The sequence below is a fragment of the Lynx rufus genome, unplaced genomic scaffold (assembly GCF_022079265.1).
Source record: "Lynx rufus isolate CCGP_SWC_20201006 ecotype Redwood Valley unplaced genomic scaffold, mLynRuf1.p SCAF_3, whole genome shotgun sequence".
Classification (NCBI taxonomy): domain Eukaryota; kingdom Metazoa; phylum Chordata; class Mammalia; order Carnivora; family Felidae; genus Lynx; species Lynx rufus.
In genome coordinates this window covers 182,128,167-182,150,997 of record NW_025814845.1, presented here as the reverse complement: position 1 = coordinate 182,150,997, position 22,831 = coordinate 182,128,167, and the positions used below count along the sequence as shown (strand labels likewise).

General features: G+C 34.9%; 1 protein-coding gene across 16 annotated transcripts in view; it reads right to left on the bottom strand.

The window, feature by feature from the left end:
- PCM1 (pericentriolar material 1) overlaps nt 1-22,831 on the bottom strand; it is an 82,818-nt gene that overhangs the window by 54,779 nt on the left and 5,208 nt on the right. For 6 of the 16 annotated variants that reach the window (XM_047090556.1, XM_047090562.1, XM_047090553.1 and 3 more), the window contains 8 exons: nt 15,254-15,371; nt 13,327-13,572; nt 12,047-12,316; nt 11,157-11,327; nt 10,855-10,971; nt 3,778-3,955; nt 3,534-3,623; nt 1,086-1,195 (listed from right to left, as the gene is read on the bottom strand). In XM_047090556.1, the coding sequence (XP_046946512.1) occupies nt 1,086-1,195; nt 3,534-3,623; nt 3,778-3,955; nt 10,855-10,971; nt 11,157-11,327; nt 12,047-12,316; nt 13,327-13,572; nt 15,254-15,349 (1,278 nt within the window). In that variant the 5' untranslated portion in view covers nt 15,350-15,371. Of the gene's footprint in view, nt 1-1,085; nt 1,196-3,533; nt 3,624-3,777; nt 3,956-9,210; nt 9,573-10,854; nt 10,972-11,156; nt 11,328-12,046; nt 12,317-13,326; nt 13,573-15,253; nt 15,372-22,831 lie in introns of those variants that run through there. The other 10 variants (XM_047090561.1, XM_047090564.1, XM_047090569.1 and 7 more) reach the window with 5 other exon arrangements.

The window sequence follows — 22,831 nt, the reverse complement described above, 5'->3', positions numbered from 1 at the left end:
ACTTCTGCTACATTTGCATCAATTTTTTTAAGAGAAATATAAGATTACAGATATAGCTAAAGCTCTAGACATACCAACCCCCAATCTCATTACTCTCTCCAGATATAAACACAATCTCGAATTAGGTTTCTACCATCCTCACATATGTTTACATTTTATTACACCTACAGAAAATATACATCCTTTATGCATTTTTACACCTCAGCCAAGTGGTACCCTTCTTAAACTCGCATTTTTCATTTATTAACTCTGGCTCATTTACTGTAACTGGTTATAGGATTTAACTCTATGCATATATTATAGTTTATTATTCCATTCTCATGTTTATGGACATTTAGATTGTTTCTAGTTTTTTGCTATTAACAAATTGTTGCCATGAACACTCTTATATACATCTCCTTGTGAACACATGAAGAATCTAAGATGGGGCACTGCAGGGTCACCAGAAAAATTGACTGCTCAATCATTCTTGAAAGTAGCAGACCATATTCATTTATTGTCATCAGGTCAGCCGATAGAAGACACTTCGTCTTCATACTCAATTCCAGTGAAGAGGTATTAATTCACCCTTTCTTACTCAAGGCCCATAAACTGAAACGGTGTATTTATATCATTATTTACAAGTCATTAAATTATAACTTAATAACTCTGAAATTAAACTTAGGAACTTTCTTCAAAATTGTTAGTAAAGTATCATAAAGGCACAGATTCAGATATAACTTAAGTTTTAGAGGTTATGACCATTAGAATATTTGAGAGGAAAAAAGAACATATTATCTAGTAGCACAGAGGGAGAAAATTTCACTTATCACTACATTCAAGGCAGGTTTTCCTCTAATTTAGTGTTTCTCACAGTATAGCCCCCAGACTACCAGCAGTAGAATCACATGGTGGGAAAGCCCACCTCAAATGAATGAGTCATACACACTTTTGGAGGTGAGGGGAACCCAATGACTAGAAAACTACTTTTTTGTTTGTTTTTTTTTAATAATCGTAACAGGTGAATTTATGCTCAGTGAAATTTGGGAACCACTAGTTTAATTAATGTAATTTTAAACTCAACTATACTAAAAAAATTAAGTTACCTGAGAATCACGAAGCTGATTATGAAAACGCTGAATCAAGTCATTCAATTCCTCGTTTAGTTCAGACGTGATACTAACTCCAGATAGGCTACCTGCTGTTTCTGTTACAACTGGAAAGAAAATTAACAACTATTCACTAAAGCAAATAAATTAAATTTTAATTTAATTTAAAATTTCAATTTGAGAAGCTAAAAATAAATTCTGAGAGAAAAACAGGAATTAAAAAAAAAAATCTAACCTAACTTATAACTAGTTAACTCTCAGATCTATCTCCCAACCAATCATTTTAATAAAAATTTCCATCTAACCTGAAAACAAAAAGACCCAGAAAATTCCAGTATAGTGGTTCATCTTTTTCTACTCCATCATTCAAGGAGAAACACTGCTACATCCCAATTAAGAATAGTGACTCAAAGGAGTAGGGAGAGGACAGGCCAATCAGATTGGGTTGGGGGACTGGCAGGGAAAGTGGTTAATCTGAAAAAGCACAGCTAATACAGTCAGGTCTCAATCCCTACCTCCCCAGACAGAATCAATGATCTAATACAGGGCTGGCAAACATTTCATAAAGATTCAGATGGTACATATGTTAGGCTTTGTGGAAATGCAGTTTTTGTCTCAACTACACAATTCTGCCACTGCAGGGAAAAAACAACCACAGACAATAAATACATAAATAGACACAGATATATTCCATGAAACTTTATTTTATAGAGTGGGTCAAATCCAGCTGGCCATAGCTCGCTGACCCGTGCGACAGAACAGGTAATTTACTGAAGTTGTTGCTTAGGACACAACTAACTGCAAGACCATGGTTCTTACCTTCCTATGGCAATATTCCTGAGGCAGTATTCAGATGATAATTTCGATAACAGTCACTGTTCTACTACCAACCACTCCATGCTCATCCTCTCTAGCTCTAAAAGAGACACTGGCTATAAACTGTTTCTGTTCTAAAGGAAAATACTAGCTTTCTCAATGAGAAATTAGAATTTCAGGGTTAAATAGAATCCCAAGTATCTAGTGCAAACTCTATTTTGAAAACAATGAAATTACAGTATAGGTAACTAACACACACTTAACTAACACATACCCGCTAGTTCAGTAAAGAACAATTCTTTCCCATAACAATTACTTTGACTTGCTTACATACCAGAAGATTAAATATTACCATTCTGGTTTTTCATACAAGAAGCAATGTTTAAAAATTACTAAAATTATTTTTGAAATAGTATGTAAAAAAAGTTTACTCTTAAACTCCTGTTCATTCTACTCCTGGTGCCTGCCTCATAGTACACTTTAAAGAAAAAGAAATAAGTTCATATATTCAGAAAAAGACCCCTGACCTAGAATTCAAGAGATCTGATTTTACTAATATTCCATGTAAGTGTAAGCAAGTCACAAACTCTGTTAGAGCCGCTTCTCTACAACATGAGCCTAAGAAATAAATGCTCTGGTGACTAACACACAATTTCGTGATAATTAAATGAGATGATGTGAATGTAACTATGTGAAATAACATAAGTATCACAGGCAAGTCTCTGAAATCTAAAACTTGAAAAATATTTAAACTATTTAGAACATCAGTCATTAGCCTTTACCTGGTATTAGTCATCGTTTAAATATTGTTTTATTCTAAATTATCTATTTCCTAAAATATGAATGTAAAAGCTAATGATACTCTGAACTTTACAAGAGAAAAATGGGTTCAAAATGCATATTAATTATGATATACTACACTACATATATGATACACAATTATGTAATTATTACAAAGGAGTAAGTTACTTGCGAGTCATGATGTTCCTTACGAAAACGCAAAATTAAATTATGTATAACAGTGATCAGAGGGCTCAGCCACTGGGCTAGGTATGGATAGCAGCATAAAATGAGTAATAACAGGATGACCTCAGTGAAGACCTAACATAGAAGAGCCCACAGGAAATAAATTATTAGACTGGGATGACAGACTAGAAAATATCCCTTAGTTTTACTGAGTTTTAACAGGTAACAAGTGGTTTTCAACATAATGAGAAACTCAAGAGGTTTGAAGATGATGAAACAAACTATAAAATTCAACTCCACACTGAAGAATTCAACACAATTTCCACCTAAATGATAGATACATGGCTGTGACAGAAGGGAAAATGAAAAAAACATTTCTGAGTCTCAGGAAGACTATACAGGATATAAATTCAGTAAAAAGGAACTAGTGCACACCACTGGGTATCTAACTGAAATAACAGAGCTACTGCTAACATCAGAAGCTAAAGAAGCTCTTCAGACTTATTCACTGCCTCACTTTTAGGGTTTTGACCTTTCCTAGGGAGACAAGAAAAGTATGGCAATCCCAGGTGAATAAAGTACAACAGGTGGAAAAAAAAACAACCCATCAAGAGCCCTATTAGTGTGAGGTACAAAAACAGAACTGCAGCCTGTCCCTTTTACCTCTTGAGGGTGCTCTCTGATGAAAAGGAGAGCAGGCTGGCTGTGGGCCTGGTACAGTATGACGGCCAGGAGCTGTCCCTGCAGCCTTTTCTGCATAACCAGAGAAAGCACAGGACAGGGTAAGCCTCGTATGTAGGTTTCTAGTCAACAATCAAGATCTGGTTATCTAAATAACCAGCATCCACCTTGCAAGACCATTATTAACCGAGCCTTGCTTTTATCAACATGCTAGCCTGCAGCATACCAGAATCGTCCATCACAGCGATGGCTTGCTCGGCTTTGTGCTGCAGAGCGAGAAGAGCGGCCTGTCGTCCCTGCAGGGCTCGCAGCTGCTCCTGCTGCTGTAACATCCTTTTTAATAAGTCATGCTGTTTCTTCAAATTTTCTATCTCTTCCATAGGTTCCTGCTGAGGATCTCTGGCCTGGAAAATAAGATCAACAATACTTGTATCGGATTATTAAAATTCATGTTCCTGTTTCAACTACTAATGGCAAAGTACATACGGAGATGATAAATTAGTATTAAACACACAACCCTCGATACAGTTTTAGTAGACTTGAAGAAAAAGATTTAAGAAAAAAATGATGACACAGAGAGAGCCTGCCGTATTAAGAGTTAGGTAGTTAGGTAATTTCACAGTAAAAGAGCATAATCAATGGCTTAGCATGAAGAGGAATTAACCAAGGGGGAGAAAAAGGAGTACAAAAAAAGTTACAAAGAGCTAAACACACACACACACACACACACACACACACACACACACACACACACACACACACGAGATCCAAGCCTTACAGAAAAGGAAAAACAAACAGATCATACCAGGTTAATTAATGCCCTAAAAAAAATATCCCTGCAGAAGATCAGGCTAAAAAACATTCTGCCTCACTTCTGGAAGTGACGTTAAAAAACACTAATAAAACAAAAACAAACCCACTATTTTCTAACTGAGGACAGAAATTTTAGAAACACATTTTTTATTTGATAATCGGACGTGAAAGGATTTAATTTACTTGCATCTCATTTTATAAGCATAAAAATAAGACAGAATACTTTATATTTTGTATCAAAGATATCATTATGTTTTCTTTTAACATATGCTCATTTAGCAGAGTCTGAGAACATTAAATCCTTTGAAATTCCCCCCAAATGCTACCATTTTGCCTAAAAGTAGAGGAACAAGATTAAACAGGTGCCACTTATAAGAAATCACAAAATTTTTAAACATTAATCTTAAAACCACTGAAATGTAACCCAATAAGAAAAACTGAAAGTCAATTAAGCAAAGAGACCAATTTAAATACAATTGGAAAAAAAAAAAAAAGCCAAAATTACATATGAAATGTATATAAACCATATTGGTATTTTTCATTATTGATTTGTCTTTTTAAAAATCTTGTATTTTAGGGGCGCCCGGGTGGCGCAGTCGGTTAAGCGTCCAACTTCAGCCAGGTCACGATCTCGCGGTCCGTGAGTTCGAGCCCAGCGTCGGGCTCTGGGCTGATGGCTCAGAGCCTGGAGCCTGTTTCCGATTCTGTGTCTCCCTCTCTCTCTGACCCTCCCCCGTTCATACTCTGTCTCTCTCTGTCCCAAAAATAAATAAACGTTGAAAAAAAAAAATTTAAAAAAAAAAAAAATCTTGTATTTTAAAAGTTTAATGATTTAACCTAATATTTACATAGAATATTTCTATTAGAAACATTTAGTCACTTCTAAACTTGCACTGCTACCAAATTTTGGTTGGAGTTATGTAGATTTTAAATGAATAATCCCCCCCCACTACCAAAGTTATTAAGGAAAATAAAGTTCAATAATTTCATTTGAAAGTAAAAATGCACTGATCTGCTTTCTCTATGTGATTCCTGTATAAATTACAGAAACACAGATGGCTCCAGAGAGATTCCCTTCTGAGTGACATCCCTTATCAATAACTATGCAAAACTCCCTTCTCTACCTCCCCGGGTAGAACTCATCAGTATTATGAATAACTTTTACACCGTGACTTGGCAAGCAATAAAACTAGTAAGTGAATAAATAAGAACATGGGTATGAATTAAATACTCTGAAGAAAATAGAATCAAATAAGGAAGTAAAAAGACTATGGTTGGAATATTTGACGTACGTATCAGAGAAGCCAGGACAGTGAGTGCTGTCTCTATCCTATATTGAGTGACCAGACTTCATGAACATGGAAAAGAAATAAACTCTCTTGGACAAATCAGTACTTAAAGATTTTCTGTTGTCCTGAATTTCCTTTTTACATGAACTGTTTATTTAGTTCTCTCCCGACCTATACAAGTGGAGTTACGCTACTAACATTTACATTCATTCCTGTCATATACTCTGGTTTCTCTTCAGATCGTATAAATCTTTCGCCTTTTACACTCATTCCTGTCAAAATTCATCTTAGTTCTGGCTTATTTCAATTTGTGATCCTCTCATCCCTCAAAAATACTACTAAAGTATCTAAACTACTATATCTAAACTATTCACCCCTCAAGTAACCTTAAAGCTATCTAAAGAGTTTACTAAATAACTAACATTCTGGGTTTTTCCCCTTTAAAAAGCAAACTTTTTAAAAGAACTTTAATCCTTGTTAGTCAGATTTATTTGCAAAACTCTGATACTAAAATTATAAAGAATCCTGAACTATTTATGAAAGTAAACACAATTACCTTCAGATTCTTCACTAATCCAAAATGATTTCCCAACAAGTTTTGATATTAGTAGAGTTTTAATACTGTTTAATAAGTTCTGCATCCATATAAATAATATTCAAACTAATACTCGGGAAATCTAAGCTGAAGGAAGCAGGTAGGAACCATGGTCAAACAATAAAGAAAGGGAAGATAAAAAAATGGAAATAAAAACACCTATGGATTAGAACATGCCAAGCAGATGCCAAAAGAGAATCCAAAAAGGAAGCGAAGAATACATTCACTCTTCAAACACATATTTTTACTTAAACTTTTTTTTTTTTTTTTTTAATTTATTTTTGGGACAGAGAGAGACAGAGCATGAACGGGGGAGGGGCAGAGAGAGAGGGAGACACAGAATCGGAAACAGGCTCCAGGCTCTGAGCCATCAGCCCAGAGCCTGATGCGGGGTTCGAACTCACGGACCGCGAGATCGTGACCTGGCTGAAGTCGGACGCTTAACCGACTGCGCCACCCAGGCGCCCCTCTTACTTAAACTTTTTGAGTCACCTTCAACAAGTACATTTTTAGTTTACAGATAAAAAAAAAAAAATAACTTAGGCATGAATTCCAAAGTTGCCTACAGGTAACAGTTCAATTTCAGAAAATTCTTTCTTTCCTCTAGTCAACTGAAGTTCCTCTAATAATTCATGGGTCCAAATATATTTTTATAGCTGAAAAGTACTTCAGATAATATGTCTCCAAGTTTTCTCATGTGAAAGCCCAGAGAAGATAAAGCTGTGGTTTATCCAATATCACAGTTAGGGCAAGTCAGGTTCCTAAGTTCTAGGATAGCGTTTTCCACCCCATGCTGTCTGCCCCCAAATTATGTGTTTAGATAGTTTTAAATACAAAAGTCTAAGGCACAGTGGTCAGAGGAAGCATAGTCTGGTTTGGGAGACAAAGTTAGCCTACATGAAATATACCTAGAAATGATGAAAACAATAGCAGAAAAGAAGTAGATAGTATTTTTAAAAGCTTATAAAGTCTCTAAAAGCTGATAGTACGCAGCAAAGAGAAGTATGGGCAAATAGTGAGACATGGGTCTTACAGAAGGCTTCTTTTTAAAAATTATGCAAAGTGTCATCATATCTGTAAAATATTCCATAAAATGGATACTGTCCTTGTAAGCAGCTGGAGAATATCAACCATTTCCTATCCCACTGCAACTTACAATGATGCTTTAAGCTCTGAATTTGAGTTAAGAACTCCACTTTTTCCTACTCTTTTAAAAGAATATGACATCTTGTAAGGATGTTAAGTAGGAAATGAAGGTGAGGTGGGGAGAACACAATTCTGCACAGCAGAGGAGAAACGAAGTCAGTTGGTGAAAATTAGGGTTTTTTTCTAATAAAATATTACGAACAGAGTACTGATAGAACTACCGTAGGAAGGCCCTAAGTATCAAAAGATTAAAGAGAATCAAATTGGAATAAACTCTGACAATTCAATAGAGAATAATATTCACATATAATGATATTATTCAAAGGAACTAAAAACCAGAAAAATGGATTTTGAAAGTAAGTATTTTCTACTTCAGGAAAAAAAGAAAAACTGGCAGATAGCATGCTGTAACAACTATCAATTCCTAAGTTTTGTCACTATTCAGAAGACTTAAGAAAGGATTAAGTTCCAAAGAATATTTATTATGTCTCATACATTCTCTTCTCCAAAGGTATTAGTTTTAAAACTAATCAACTACTGGAGCACCTGGGTGGCTCAGTTGGTTGAGTGTCCAGGGCCATGATCCCAAGGTCATGGGATCAAGCCCCACACTGAGCTCCATGCTGAGCGTGGAGCCTGCTTAAGATTCTCTCTCTCTCTCTCTCTCTCTCTCTCTCTCTCTCTCTCTCTCTCTCGCTCTGCCCCTCTCCCCCACGCATGTGCACTTGCTCTCTAAGAAAAATAAAAATTAAATAAAATCTTAAAAAAAAATAATCAGCTACTTAATTTATTGTTATATTGGGGCACCTTCTGCTTAACATTTTATAGTTAAAGATCATCCCAGCTGATTTCAAACTAAATCCTCAGATTATTGTGGGAGCCAGGAAAAAATATAAAAAACAAAATCAACTGCCAAAATACAAGTTTTGTCATTTTAAACAACCAGAAAAAGAAAATGTGCATAACAAAATAAAGACCAATCCTAGTTAATATAAGCTACTAATAGAGCGTAAGAAACTAGTCTAATCTATACATAATTACTAAAATAGTATTTTACTCTTGCCAAATGGAAACAAGATTTTATAAATGCTCTTTTATTGAAAGTTGTTTTACATGGAACTACACAAGCAGTTGTTTTCTTAAACCTTTCCTGAGCACCTTTTTGCAAATCATGGAAAATTAAAAGAACATTTAGAGCAAACATTGGCGGAAAAAAACAGCAAAAACATAGTCAACTTTTTTTGCTTTTTCAAACTATGAAGTATTTTTCTTAAAAAAAAAAAAAAAGGAATGGAAGAGGTTTCCAACAAGAAAAATATAAACCAAATAAAAAAAAGCACTATAAAAATACTTCATTCTTAGAAAGACAGAAAAGTAATAGCTTACTCCATTTTCTTTTTCTTTAATGATTATAAGAATTAAAACTTAAAAGCACTATGTTCATCATGAATACAAATAACAGAAACAGCAACTAATGGTTAAGGTTTAAGAATGTTCTATCCTGAGTTCTCAAAGGCAAAAAAAAAAAAAAAGAAGAAAAAGAAAAAGAAAATGGATTAAGTTTCAAGTCCTTTGTTAACGCAAATTAAATACAGCTGCCACATATAATCCATGGAGAGGAGTAGAAGAAAACAGAAAAGAATAAAAACACTAAGGGACAACACTTTATCAAAGCAAATTACAGTATAATTAGCCATGTTAAGAACTTACATATTTAAGAGTAATAGCAACAAGAGAAAAGCAAATAAGGAAGAGGAAATGTGAACAAAAGAGGTGCTCATTTAGAGACTTCCCAAATTAATATTGTGAAATATACCTTTGAGGGAAATCCACGTTTTCGGCTATATTTCCTATCAGGCCTCAGTTCCCTGTCATTCTGAGGAGGTCTGTCACCTTTCCCTTTTGGACTTGTGGTAACGTCTGAAACCTGTTCTTGTGAAGCTGAGTTCCCTAGTTTGTCCTCAATGCACGGCCGAATTCTCAGACTAAAAGATGCCTCCTTTATTAAATAGTGTAGCATATTAATTTCTTAACACAAACTCCTGTTTAACATACAAGCCAGCCTTGTCAATAAATACAAAAAATTTACCAGTCCATCTCTTTAAAAATCAACCCACCCTCCCCCAAGTGGCATAAACTTAGACTTCCAAATTTCTGCAGACTAGACTAATGCTTACTGTAATCAAGTGAATATCATATTCTAGGCAATTTCCCAACTATACAACAACTAAAGCACATTTTAACATTTATTCTGCTGTTATTAAGCAACTTTCATAATGTCATTTTATGTTTATGAAAGAATTCTCATCACAGTGAACATTACATATGCATATACAAATTAGAATAATTATACCATCTCCTACTCCTCCCCAAGAGAATTCCTTTACCCACATTCCCCAACTCTTCCATTTCTGCTGAAATGAAATGTGAGGAAAAAATCATTCCCAGCACCTCTGTAAACAGAAAAACAATTTTCCCACAACACAATCTATTTTCAACAACTGTTTGGATCAAGCCCCCTGAGTATCTCCTGGTGAAAATACTGTAGGGAAAAAAATTCAAATTTCCTCTTCAAATTAGGAAGGGCAGGGAAGAGAAAGGAGGCAGTAAGAAATTATGCAGGTGATACTAACAGGAAACAAACCCTCAAATTCCTCATGCTGAATGGTATTTTGGAACATATCTCAGAAACAAAAGATAGACACACATGGTTATCCTTTCATAAGAAAAGCTTTACTTGTAATAGGTTTTCAAATTTACTAATGCATGGTGATAGGTCTGCCTGTTAAAATTAAAATGCTTAAAAGCAGGTTCCAAAGCCCACTACCTTTTATAAACTAAGTTCATTTTACAAAGTTTTCCTCCAAGTTCTGTAAATTCCTGATTATTTTTTCAAAAAACAGTATTCTGATAAATTTCATTTTGCAGAGTTACAAGAATAAATCATAATGTAAGTGCTACTGTATCCCATTTCATTTCAGTGTTTCAGTCATCTAGTTCTACTACAGTTCAAAAACTATCCTAGGAATGAAAAATCCTAGCAGCCTTCAAATGAGTCCTCAATGGCAAAAGAACTTGGAGACTTTTCCAACAGACAATATACTTTGTAATGGTACTTTGTACTTCCAGCTCCTTTATCCACGATGAATTTTAACTTTCCCAATGCATCTTAAAGTGAGTAAAGCTGTGCTTAATGAAACCTATAGAAAAACCATGTTTCTGCAAGCCGATCAGAAATTACTAGATTTTCAAATCATCCATTAAAACATTTAATCTTAGTAAGAATAACTTTTATATTTCCAGGTTTAAAAAGAATATATACAGCATTAACAACTTGAGAGTTTCTTCCCTGAAATATACTTTTCATTAAGGAATGCCTATGAAAAATATCATCTTGAAAAATGGGGGAAAAGCTTAAATCTTCATTTCCAGCACTTTTAATTACCAAAAAGCCGCTTACCGTGGTATCTGAAGCCTCAGACTGCACATCTATGTTTAGCGATGTGCTCTCAGCTACAGAACCAGATCCCACAGCTGAATCTATAGTCCGAACATCCTCCTCCTCATTTTCTCTAGCCTGAAATATTTTAGTGGTATAAATCATACAACTATTAAAAAGGGCAATAAAATGTTATAATGGATGGCATGATTTTTTGAAAACATATTAACTCCTCTGGGGTAGAGTCAGAATGCCATCAGCATATGTACACTAACATACCACAAAAATAACTCAATACGTTATTTAAAAGGTACAAAACTTACAAGGATTTTTTGGAGAAATTTCATATATGACTTTTCTTGTTCTTTAAGGTGATCTATTAGATGAGTAAGGCGCTCAACATTAGCAGATCTTTCATTTTTCTCTACAAGATCTTCCCGCATGGAACTAGCTTTAGTAATATAATCACGAATCTGAACAAGCCTGCTTACAATCTGCAGGGAAAACATTTGGAGGTAAAAAATAAACAAATAAAATAAACAAAAAGGCATAAAAATAAACAGTATGTAAAACTGACCATAAATTATTCCACACCAACAATTCTACACATTTCTTATTTCAAATACAATAACCAAAGATACTTCTAGCTTTATCATTTGAATTCATACATGCAAAAGATCTGAATCAAATTTAGAATTTAATCAAAACATAACTGGCAATACTAACAACTCTAATTATTGGGAATTAAAGATTTTCAAAATTTGTTTTAATTTACATTACTTGAAAAAATTTACTTCCAGAACTGCATGCCTTTAAACCATTACTAACGTAAATTTTTTCTAACGTTTATATAATATTTCCTTAGCAGTATTCTAAATACTTCTGAAAGTAGTTTTCAAAAGAAATATATCACCATTTAAAAAAATTCTTACCATCATCTATTAATCACATTGTTTCAAACTCCCCTTTACCAAAATTTGGCAACACAGCCTTTGGTGGATAAACAGAAGCCCTAATTTACCTAGATATGGCACTTTTACAATCATTATGGGTAAAAAGAAGTTTACACTAAATTGAATAAATCTGAAAGATTAATGAGGAGAATCACACAAGTACCCAACTAAAATTCCTATGTGCATAACTCAGTAAAACTGAATCTTACTATTTCTACTTTGAAGTTCATGAAAACAAAGCAAAAGAAACATTTTACCACCTGGCTGCTCTCCATTGCAGGCTCTCCTCTTCCATCTTCTTCAGAGACTTGACAGTTTTGCAAAAGGTCATTACTTAAAGCAGAGGCAAACAACTCTTTACATTGTGCTGATCCAATCACTTCTCTCTTTGGAGGACTTACAGCAGCCTCTTTACTCTTGTTAGTATTAATCTGCATCGGCAAAAAGTTGAAGGGCTTTCGGTTTTCACCAAGCTGACGTTTGTTGTTGGCAGCTGTTGCTCTACCTTGAGAATCACTTCCAATGCTTCTCTACGTATGAAAAAGAAAACAAACCCCACAAACGTTAATTTTTCAATAAAATTTTTTTTCAAAAAACTCCAATGTTCTTAGTCAATTTCACCATCAGCTATTGATTCAGGAAGTATAGTTAAATATACTACTTTTGTACTAAGACACAGAAGAGATTCAAATCTACAAAATTCTTTTACTAAAATATCAAAATTTGATTAACTTGTCTTATTCCTCATTTTCTCAGACATAATTCAACTGATGAATATGAGCAAGATTAGTCTAGATGAAGTACTAGGACCACACACCATATTTATAACTCACATTGCTAATCAAACTTATTCACAGATTTTGTATGGGCTTTGGACCCAATGACTAAATCTTAATATAAACATCACCACAAAGATATGTTTAGATGAAGCACTGTCTGAAAAAGTACTCAGCTCAGTGCCTGCTAAATAGCAAATGTTCAAAAATTAGTATACAGATGACTAAATGATATGGGATCACCACCACCATCAACCCAGACTTGAATGTACCTTTATGTGTATTTGGTAAACTGTTGGTTTCTCTAAAGTACAGATGTGACCATAAAATGTTTGTCAAGAGTTCATTATCATTTCCATTTGCTTTTAGCTCCAAATTTCATTTCAGTAATTATAAGACCAACTACAGCTTTATTTTAAATTTGAGGTAATGTAGACCATTCCCTTATGCAGTGATAAATTGGATCTTCCCTTTTGCCATCTTATTCAGTTACTAACATGCAAAATTTAGTTCCAGAATGAAATTATTCACATTAGTCACAGAGTATACGTAATAAAGTCACAAAAGACTTGTCCTTAGCAAGTTTAGAAATAAAGTCTTTGTTGCCCTCCAAAGAACCTAATACCAACACCACTAATTAAAATTCTTTCCATATACACAGAAACTAAGAAAAAAGAAACCGCTCACTTCTTACTCTTAAGCTATTTAACTCATTCTAAAAATTTCTCATCATTATAACTGGATTTTTAAAATAATTCACAAACCTGATCTAAATCACTGAAGTTTATCCGCTGTTTGAGTTTCTCTAGTTCTGCCTGCTCTGGAACAGACATCTGAGTCACATATCTACTATGTGGAAACGTATGTGGAGTCTTTGTTCTTCGCCTTCCAACTCCTGGTGATGACTCCGGAGAAATATCATTAGTTACCCTTTTATCACTTTCTACACCAAACTTTTTCTTATTCTTTTCTGATGATCTATTTGCTTTCTTCTGTTGGCCACCCCAATCCTTTAAAAAAGTAAAGGCAAAAGTTAATGTGGCCTCTATCAAACCAGGAAAGTAATCTGATATGCTTAAAAAATTGGGGTCAGTCTTAAAGTTAAAAATGACAAAACATTTTTCACATAAACATACAGACTTAAGAGACCTTATTTATTTCTACTAATGCATTTTCTATTACATCTAGCCTAAGTTTCACAGATGGTCCTTCAGAAAAGAGATTACTTTCCTATCATAGATCTTTAACAAACATAAATCCCCAAACTCTAGTCAGTCTGGATACTTTCAAAACCATTTTTAAAAACTGGTTCCCTACTATTTATAAATTGGATAGTATAATAAATTATAGATACCTTTACTGACCTCCTTTAAAATCAATGTGTATGATGAGAAAACAGATCTGGAATCCACCTGGATTCTAAAGTAATTATTGTTGGGGCACCTGAGTGGCTCAGTCAGCTAAGCATCCAACTTACGATTTCGCCCCAGGTCATGATCTCACGGTTCGTGAATTCGAGCCCCGCATCGGGCTCCATGCTAACAGCACAGAACCTGCTTGGGATTCTCTCTCTCCTTCTCTTTCTGCCCCTCCCCTGTTTGCAAGCTCTCTCCCTCTCTCAAAATGAATAAATAAACTTAAAAATAAATAAGTAATTACCATTATCTGAAGAAAAGCTCCACTGTATGACCCTAAGCAATTTAACTTCCCATAGTCTCGGTTTCCTAATTTCTAAAATAGCGTCACCTTTAAAACGTGATTAAAAACAACATTCATAAAACATCTAGCACAGTGGCTAGCATATAGTAAGCAATAAACATAACTACTGTTATGTTTTACAGGCAACAATGCACTACATGATAAGGCCTGACGTGAAATGACAAATATGATTCAGATTTTAATGGGAAAACATTTTTATTTATTTAGTTATACCAACATAACCTAAGTCATTCAACAAAAAGGTCTATAAATTCCTACCTTAGCCATACTGGAAGAACTGTCTAGTTTTACTACGGTAAACCCTTACAGGATATTCTCCTCATTTATAACACAACTCCCTTCTCTACGAACTGTCTCTCCACCCCAATCAATCCATGTGTGGGTGTTCTTGCCAACCTGTTGTTCTACTTACCCTACCCCTTCCTGGCCACAGATGACTGGAAAAGAGATGTATATCTAATCCAAATTGGGATGATCATACTTTAAAAATTTCAAATTGGAACTAAAAGATAACTAGTCAGTATATAATTGTAGCCATAAACGAAACTTTTGAATGAAGGGGCAACCAAAGTACACATGAACCACAGAAGAGAGAAAACTGGTCTGCGAAAAGAAAGTTGTGTTAAGCAAAGGAATTCAGAAACAAATAGGGTAGTGAAAAAGCAATTCTTGACAACTTTCTAGTTCCTTTTTCTAGTCTCTTCCTAAAACCCAGCTATAGACCTCTAATTTGTTTAACTGGTTTTCCATAGAACATCTTTAAAATCTTATAATAAATTAATATCTGTTAACTATAAACAAAAACGTCTTCAACTAATATAACAAATAGCCCAGGGTCATTTAATGTCTTGGCCAGCAAGAAAAAACTGTGTTTACAAAGAGTCTCAGTGAGTTTGATTTGGCTAAGGCAGGGGAAAGCTGAATTTTAACACTAGTAGTTAACGACACACCGCTGATCAGAAGTTATCATACCATATTGTTAAGTCGGTCATCAACACCTTCAGTGCTCCAGTTTGCTATCTCCTGATCATTCATGCCTTCTTCAAAAGGACCTCCTCCTGTAGCCATCCTAGCTTTACCAATTAATTTTCTGCAAAACAAGTGAACACTAATATTTTTAACACATAAAAACAAACTCTAACTTTTAAATCATCCCATGAGGTTAAGTGACATAAAAGATCTCAGAAAAATTGATTTAATGAAATAGAAAGAGGTACTGTCAACCACGTACCATAAACAAATTGATTTAGCTGCCAGACACCTATTACAATTAACATGAGTTAAGTAGCTGCAGTGATGGGAAGGGGAAGGAAAACTTCAAAATATGCACCATGTGTCCTGGCCTGCATGCTTTCAGGCTACTTTAATTAACTAATTGAACACAGTCTTACAAAATAGAGCAATGAGGTAGGAAAAAGTTACTAAGGGCTAGAACCAAAACTGCTTGTAGAAAAAAACAAAAACAAAAAACTAGGGGCGCCTGGGTGGCTCAAGTCAGTTAAGGATCTGACTTTGGTTCAGGTCATGATCTTACGGTTCATAGGTTTGAGTCCGGCATCGGGTTCTGTGCTGACAGCTCAGAGCCTGGAACCTGCTTCAGATTCTGTGTCTCCCTCTCTCTGCCCCTCCCCCACTCGTGCTCTCTTTCAAAAATAAACAGAATAAATGTTTGCTCAAATCCTTTACTCCTTTTAAAAAAATAAAAAAGAAAGAAAGAAAGAAAGAAAAGAAAAAAAACTAATACTCCCAAAGACCTGGGTATTGGGTTTGTGTTAAAGTTTCAAAGAGGTTAGAAGTGCTCTTCATGAAACGTGGAGAAAGGTTTGTTTTTAATAGAAATGTAGTGGTAAGCAAGATAAAGAAAGGGCAGGGAGAGAAGAAGGCCAAGGTGGGTGAATGGCCAATAAAAGCCAAGAATACAGTGGCTTAAAACATTTAAGAGTGATACCAATTGCTTTACTTCAAATTTTATTTCTGCTACCTTAGTTCCCCCTAAATCTTGAATACTCTACCAAAGTCAAATTTTCCCCACTTAAAAAAAAAAAAAAATTGAGGATTATGTGACTATCAAGGAAGGTACTGAATTTCATGCCTGGGTCAAAGAGATGAGAAACAAAAAGAACAATGGTGGAAGCAGACGTTCAGAAGCAGAGATGAATCAGGAGAAAACAAGATTTCTACATAACCTTGTGAAGGACTCTGGCTTTCCACCAAGTGTGGAACTTGCAGGTTGGAGAAGGACTGAGTAAAAGAGATGGGCAGATAACTTTACTTAGAATTCAAGGGGCAGAGAAAGGCATTAAACAGTAGGGTTATATTAGGTTTCTCACTTTACAAATAATAACAATAACATTCAAAGGAGTTAGATAATTTCACCAAGGTCACTCGGCTAAAAATGTCAAAAAGGAATACAAATCCAAGCTACATTGACTGTAAGATCCTAACTTATCCCATTCACTAGAGCAAAATATTAAAAGGATTATCATCCATGAGAAGTAGGAATTATATGGTAGACGTTTTATTGCTAGAGTATCTACTACAATAATATATTAACAGATTACAGAGAGGTTAAATTTTAGCATCTCAAAAAAGTAGTGATAAAATTCAAACACTTAATTCAGAAAAATCTTAAAAAGTACAAATACAAGGGTGCCTGGGTAGCTCAGTCAATTAAGCATCCGACTTCAGATTAGGTCATGATCTCACAGCTTGGGAGTTTGAGCCCTTTGGGCTCTGTGCTGACAGCTCAGAGCCTTGAGCCTACTTCAGATTCTGTGTCTCCCTCTCTCTTTGCCCCTCCTCCACTGATGCTGTCTCTCTCTCTCTCTCTCTCTCTCTCTCTCTCTCTCTCTCTCTCAAAAATAAACATTAAAAAAATTTTTTTAAACAGTACAAATAGAGTGACACTTTCTTATAGTTGTATATATTATACTGTTTGTGGGTTTTTTCAATGAGCATATATTACATTAATAATTTTCTTCCTTTTTTTTGTAATTTTTTAATGTTTTATTTTTATTTATTTTGAGAGAGAGAGAGAGAGAGAGAGAGAGAGAAAGAGAGAGAGAAAGAGAGAGAGAGAGAGGAAGTATGAGTCAGGGAGGGGCAGAGAGAGAGGGAGAGAGACTCCCAAGCAGGTTCCACACTATTAGGGTAGAGCCTGATGCAAAGCTCAATCCCACAAATCATGAGATCATGACCTGAGCCAAAATTGAGATTCGGACACTTAACCAACTTACCCAATTACTAAAGTAGGCACCCTACTTTAATAATTATCTGAGGTGAAACAAGTATATGTTAAACCAACAGCCAACAATATTAAAATAAAACATGAAGGACATCCCTACAAAAAACAAGAATGACACATATCAGTTATTTAACATTGTTTTCAAAGTTCTACAAAGTGGAAAAATATGAGGGGCGCCTGGGTAGCTCAGTCGGTTAAGCGTCCAACTCTTGATTTCAGCTCAAGTCATGACCTCAAGGCGTCAGGCTATATGCTGACAGCGAGGAACGTGCTTAAGATTCTCTGTTCCTCTCTGCCCCCTACCCAGCTCATGTGTGCACATGTGCGTGCTCTCTCAAAAATAAACGGTAAAAAAAAAAAAAGGAAAAATATGAAACAGAAATATTAACACTGAAAACAGAAAAGGTAGTGTTCTTAAAAATATGTATTAGAAAACCTAGAGAAGTTCAAAATATCACCAACAATCACAGAGAAAATTTCCTGGAGAAAAATGATGCCACTGATTAACAGTGAGCAAAAAGAAAACACCTAAGACTAAATGTAATTTCGCCCTATGTAAAGAAGCACCAGTAAACTCTGTAAGACAATAGAAAATTTAGTTAAGTACAAAAACAAACTATCTTCCCTAATGGGAAGACAAGTATTATAAACATCTCATTTTTTTAAAAAATATAGGCTTAATGAACTCCCAATGGGATTCTTCTTGGAATTTGACAAAACAAATATCTGAAAAATAAAAGTAGCAATAGAAGTTGGGAGAGCAGAAAACTAGCCCCAAGAGATACTCAATCATATTGAGTGCCTATGAGTAAATTAGTATCAGCACCCCCCACCAAAATGCTGAAAAATACTCAATTAGAAAAATGTAATGAGGAAAATTAATTATAGCTAACATCCATTTTGCTTACTATATGGTAAGCACCATGCTAAGTATTTTATGAGCATTTTATCATTTAATCCTCATAAAAATACTACAGTGTAAGATGATGTAGGATTTTCCAATTGATGGGACAATCTGCTAATACTTTTGATAAACATAGAGATTTAACAGCATTTCTTAACCAGGATTCTTCATCTCAAACACAAAACACAGAAAAATGATTTAAGTGACAATTCTTAATTCTCCCAAGGCTGGTACCTACCCAGTACCAGTCCAGACACAGAAGAAAAATAAATTCTCAGTAAACAATGGATGCCTTAGAGTTTAATTCTCTTACAAGTGAAAAAGGCTGCCTTATACCATAACACCAAGGCAATATCTAAGTAGATTAAATATAGAACAGGAAGATAAAAATCAGACAGATAGACAAGCAAGAAAACAGGATGGGCTTTAAAAACTGAGTTCTTACAAATATGGACTGCAGAAATAAAAAGGATTTTATTCACATAAAAGTAAATCCTAAATTTACACAGAATAAGTAGTAACTGACAAACTGGGGAAAAAATCTGAAAGAAGTATGAAATAAAATCAGTATCTTTACTATACAAAGAACTTATGGGGGAAAAAAACAAAATAAAAACATTAAATTAAAAACTCCAAGAAGAACAAGTATAAACAGGCAATTTAAAAAGAAGTCAGTAAACATAAAATGATAAAAATATTAAAGTCCAGCTGCAAATTAAAATAAGGGACTATTAAATTTGCTATATTACACGTATTTCCTTTGCTGTAATCTTCCAGCAAAGGGAAACTGGAATGCTCAGTCACTATGGTGACAGCGTAAACTGGCACAACCTTTCTGGCAAGCATTTTGGCAATACTATATCAAGAACTAAAACCGAGTTTTGACCCTGTAATTCTATCTCTCCACCGCTAATATAAGAAAACAAACTTAAATGTGGGGGGAGGGAGACTATAATGCAGGAATTGTTCATTATGCTATAATTGTGATAAAACTGAAAACTAAATGCTAAACAACAAGCTGGATGCTACTGGGCAAAAGTAGCCTTCAACCACGTAATTATGAAGGCTGAAAGATATTGCCTGTGTTTATAACATCATAGAGTAAAGAAGAGGAAAACAAGCAATATGCAAAAACTGCCTATAGATTTTAAAAGACTAAGGATACATACTAAAGTGCTTGCATGAAAGCAACTGTTGGGTGTGGGGGCAAGAATGTAATCATTTTTGCTCTCCTCTCATATATTTTCAGCAATACTTTATATTGTTTTTTATACTAGAAATTTATTTAAGAACTTTACAAAATAACTGATACCCATAGAGAGGTATGTTCAGTGAACTGACAATAAAATGAAACATTCCGCAACTGCTTTTTTCTAAATGTACCAATATAATTTATAACATTAAAGAATAAGAGCTCCGAAACCTACATATGCAGTAGAGATAATATCACCTTTAAAAATACAAGAACTTTAAGGGGTGCCTGGGTGGCGCAGTCGGTTAAGCGTCCGACTTCAGCCAGGTCACGATCTCGCGGTCCGTGATTTCGAGCCCCGCGTCAGGCTCTGGGCTGATGGCTCAGAGCCTGGAGCCTGTTTCCCATTCTGTGTCTCCCTCTCTCTCTGCCCCTCCCCCGTTCATGCTCTGTCTCTCTCTGTCCCAAAAATAAATAAACGTTGAAAAAAAAAATTAAAAAAAAAAAAATACAAGAACTTTAAAATTTAAATTACAATGGAAAGTTACTAAGGCTTTTAAGTAAAAACTCTTACATATCAATGTTTTCCTAAAATAGTGTATGCTGTGCTATTAGTAGAGTAATAAAGTTTATTTAAAGATAAATTAAAAATATATCTGGAAAGACAATATTCTACATTTTATTTTTACATTATGATGAACTCCCCCTAAAATGAAAAGCTTCTTCTAAGGATCTATTTGTAGGTTAAATGACTTTGAACACTATTAAGTTTCTAAAACAATTTAAAAACCATACACTAAAATCAGTTTGGGAAAAGTAGGTCAAATACTTTCTAAATCTTTTAAAACACGATTTACCAAATAAAGTCTATTAAATTTACAGAATAAACAACTTTGTCTACAGTATGAGATAAAAACTCATGAGGAAAGAATATTTAATAACTTAATGATTCCAAGTGTACATAAAAGGCACACTCCTATACAAGTATTACTATGAAGCTAAAGAAATAATTGCATGTAGATCAATTCTCAATATATTAACAGCTGATTTATCTAAGATGGTATCTCCCGCTATAAAATGTACAAAGTTGCAGGCAAGTATTTTCCTTCCTGCTAACCTCTCTAACTACATCAAAGTCATTTCTAGAAATAGATGCCTGCCTTCTAAATTTTGTTCTGTAGATACATTAGGGTTTTTATATAGTTTTTATTATTTTAAAGTACGAATGGAAAGACTTCTAATCATCAAAATACTAGGTATGAAGACAAGACCAATTCAAGTAAGCTTCCAACGGCAGAATCAATAATAGGACTTCGTGACTACTATGATGTGGAACATGAAGCAGTGAGAAAGCTGTCAGAGACTGAGTCCTAGGTTTCTAGTTTGAACAACTGGGTGTATGAGGATACGTTTACAGCAACTAGAGAAAGGACAGGTTTTTGTTGAGAGAAGATGATAAATTCAGTTTTAGCAGTGCTGGGTTTGAGAAGAAATCTAGGCTGGAGACAGACTTGCAAGGCATCTAGTCAGAAAAATACTTGAAGTGGAACAGAAGGCTTGGGGAGAGGGTGAAAAGGAAGACACTTAAGACGGAGACTGTAGGGACACTGATATTTAAGAGACAGGGAGGAAAAGAACACTAAAAAGGTACAAAAAAACAGGAGGGAAACGAGCATGTGTTAGAAAAGGGGAAAGTGTATGAAGAAGGAGAGTACTGGTAAGAATGCCAAATATTTGTCACGTTAAAAAAGTACTGAGAAGTGTACACTTGGATTTAGCAACAAGGAGGTTACTGAAGACCTTAGAATGAGCAATTACAGCAGGGTGGTGAGGGTCAATCCCATAAATGGAATGCATCTATTGATGGGAAGGGACAAGGATAAAAGAGGTCATTAGGTAATTTTTTTCAAGGAAATCAGTCTATGAAGGGAAGCAGGCAGAGATGGGCATGAAGACAGTTTTGTTAAAAGCATGTTTAAAATTTGTTGGGCAAGAACTAGTAGAGGAAGATATTGAAGATGCAGAAAAGAAAGGACATAGTGGGTGGTCTCTGAAAAAGCAGGAGCAACTGGGACCCCAGGTGTAAGGAAAATGATTAGCTTAAGATAGGCAGAAAACACCTCTTTTACTGAAACCAGAGGAAAGGAGGGAAAGAAGAAAGTAGATAGAGGCTGGTTAGCAGATCTGTTCGTAGGAAGAGGAGGGCATCTGTAAGAGATGTGAAGTAGAAAGGACTGAGCCTTAAATGTCAGGGTGAGAGGCAGGGTCTGAGAGATTTCAGAAGAATAAAGGAGAATGACTGTGGGCAGCACTAAGGATTCAGGTGAGAGGGGCAACATTCACTGAGAGCACCTATCTGCAGTGTGAATGTTTCCCAGCTGTGCTCATCAGCCTTGGCCAAAATACTCCACTGAATCCATCCAAGGTAGGATTTTGCCAGGCAGATTTCATAGAAAGACAATAAAACAGAAAATGTGAAGAAGCCACTGGAAAACAATCAAGTGCAAGGGATGGATGATGGTATGGGAAAAAGGGGGATAAAACTAAAATTCTTCTACTTTAAAAAAAAATTTTTTTTTTTAATGTTAATTTATTTTTGAGACAGAGACACAGAGAGACAGGGTCAGAAAGAGAGGGAGACACAGAATCCAAAGCAGGCTCCAGGCTCTGAGCTGTCAGCACAGAGCACCACACGGGGCTCGAACTCACAAACGGAAAGATCAGACCTGAGCCGAAGTGGGATGCTTGACCGACTAAGCCACCCAGGTGCCCCTTTAATATTTAAAAAAAAAAAAAAAAATTTTTTTTTAATAAAATTCTTCTACTTTAAACAAGCACTTCCACCCATCCTATGACCTACTAAACTAAGTTGCAACGAATAAATTTCATTTAGCTATTTTTTGACATTTTGGTTATTTTTGCTAAGGTATCATTTGGACTATTTAGAGCTTTTTTGGCTCCCTTATCTTGCAAAGATATGAAATGCAAAAATACTATGGCAATTCATAAACTTTCGGTGACTGATCTTTCTGAAGAAAATCCTGTTGCAAGATTCTTAACTATACAAAATTATTTATATATACATATATATAATTACAGTATTAGTTACCACATAAATACCTATGACTGACCTAAGGTTAACCTTTGAAATAAGAATATAAAGAAGAAATTAATCAGCTGAAGAAAAAAAATTATTTTTCTAAAATCTTC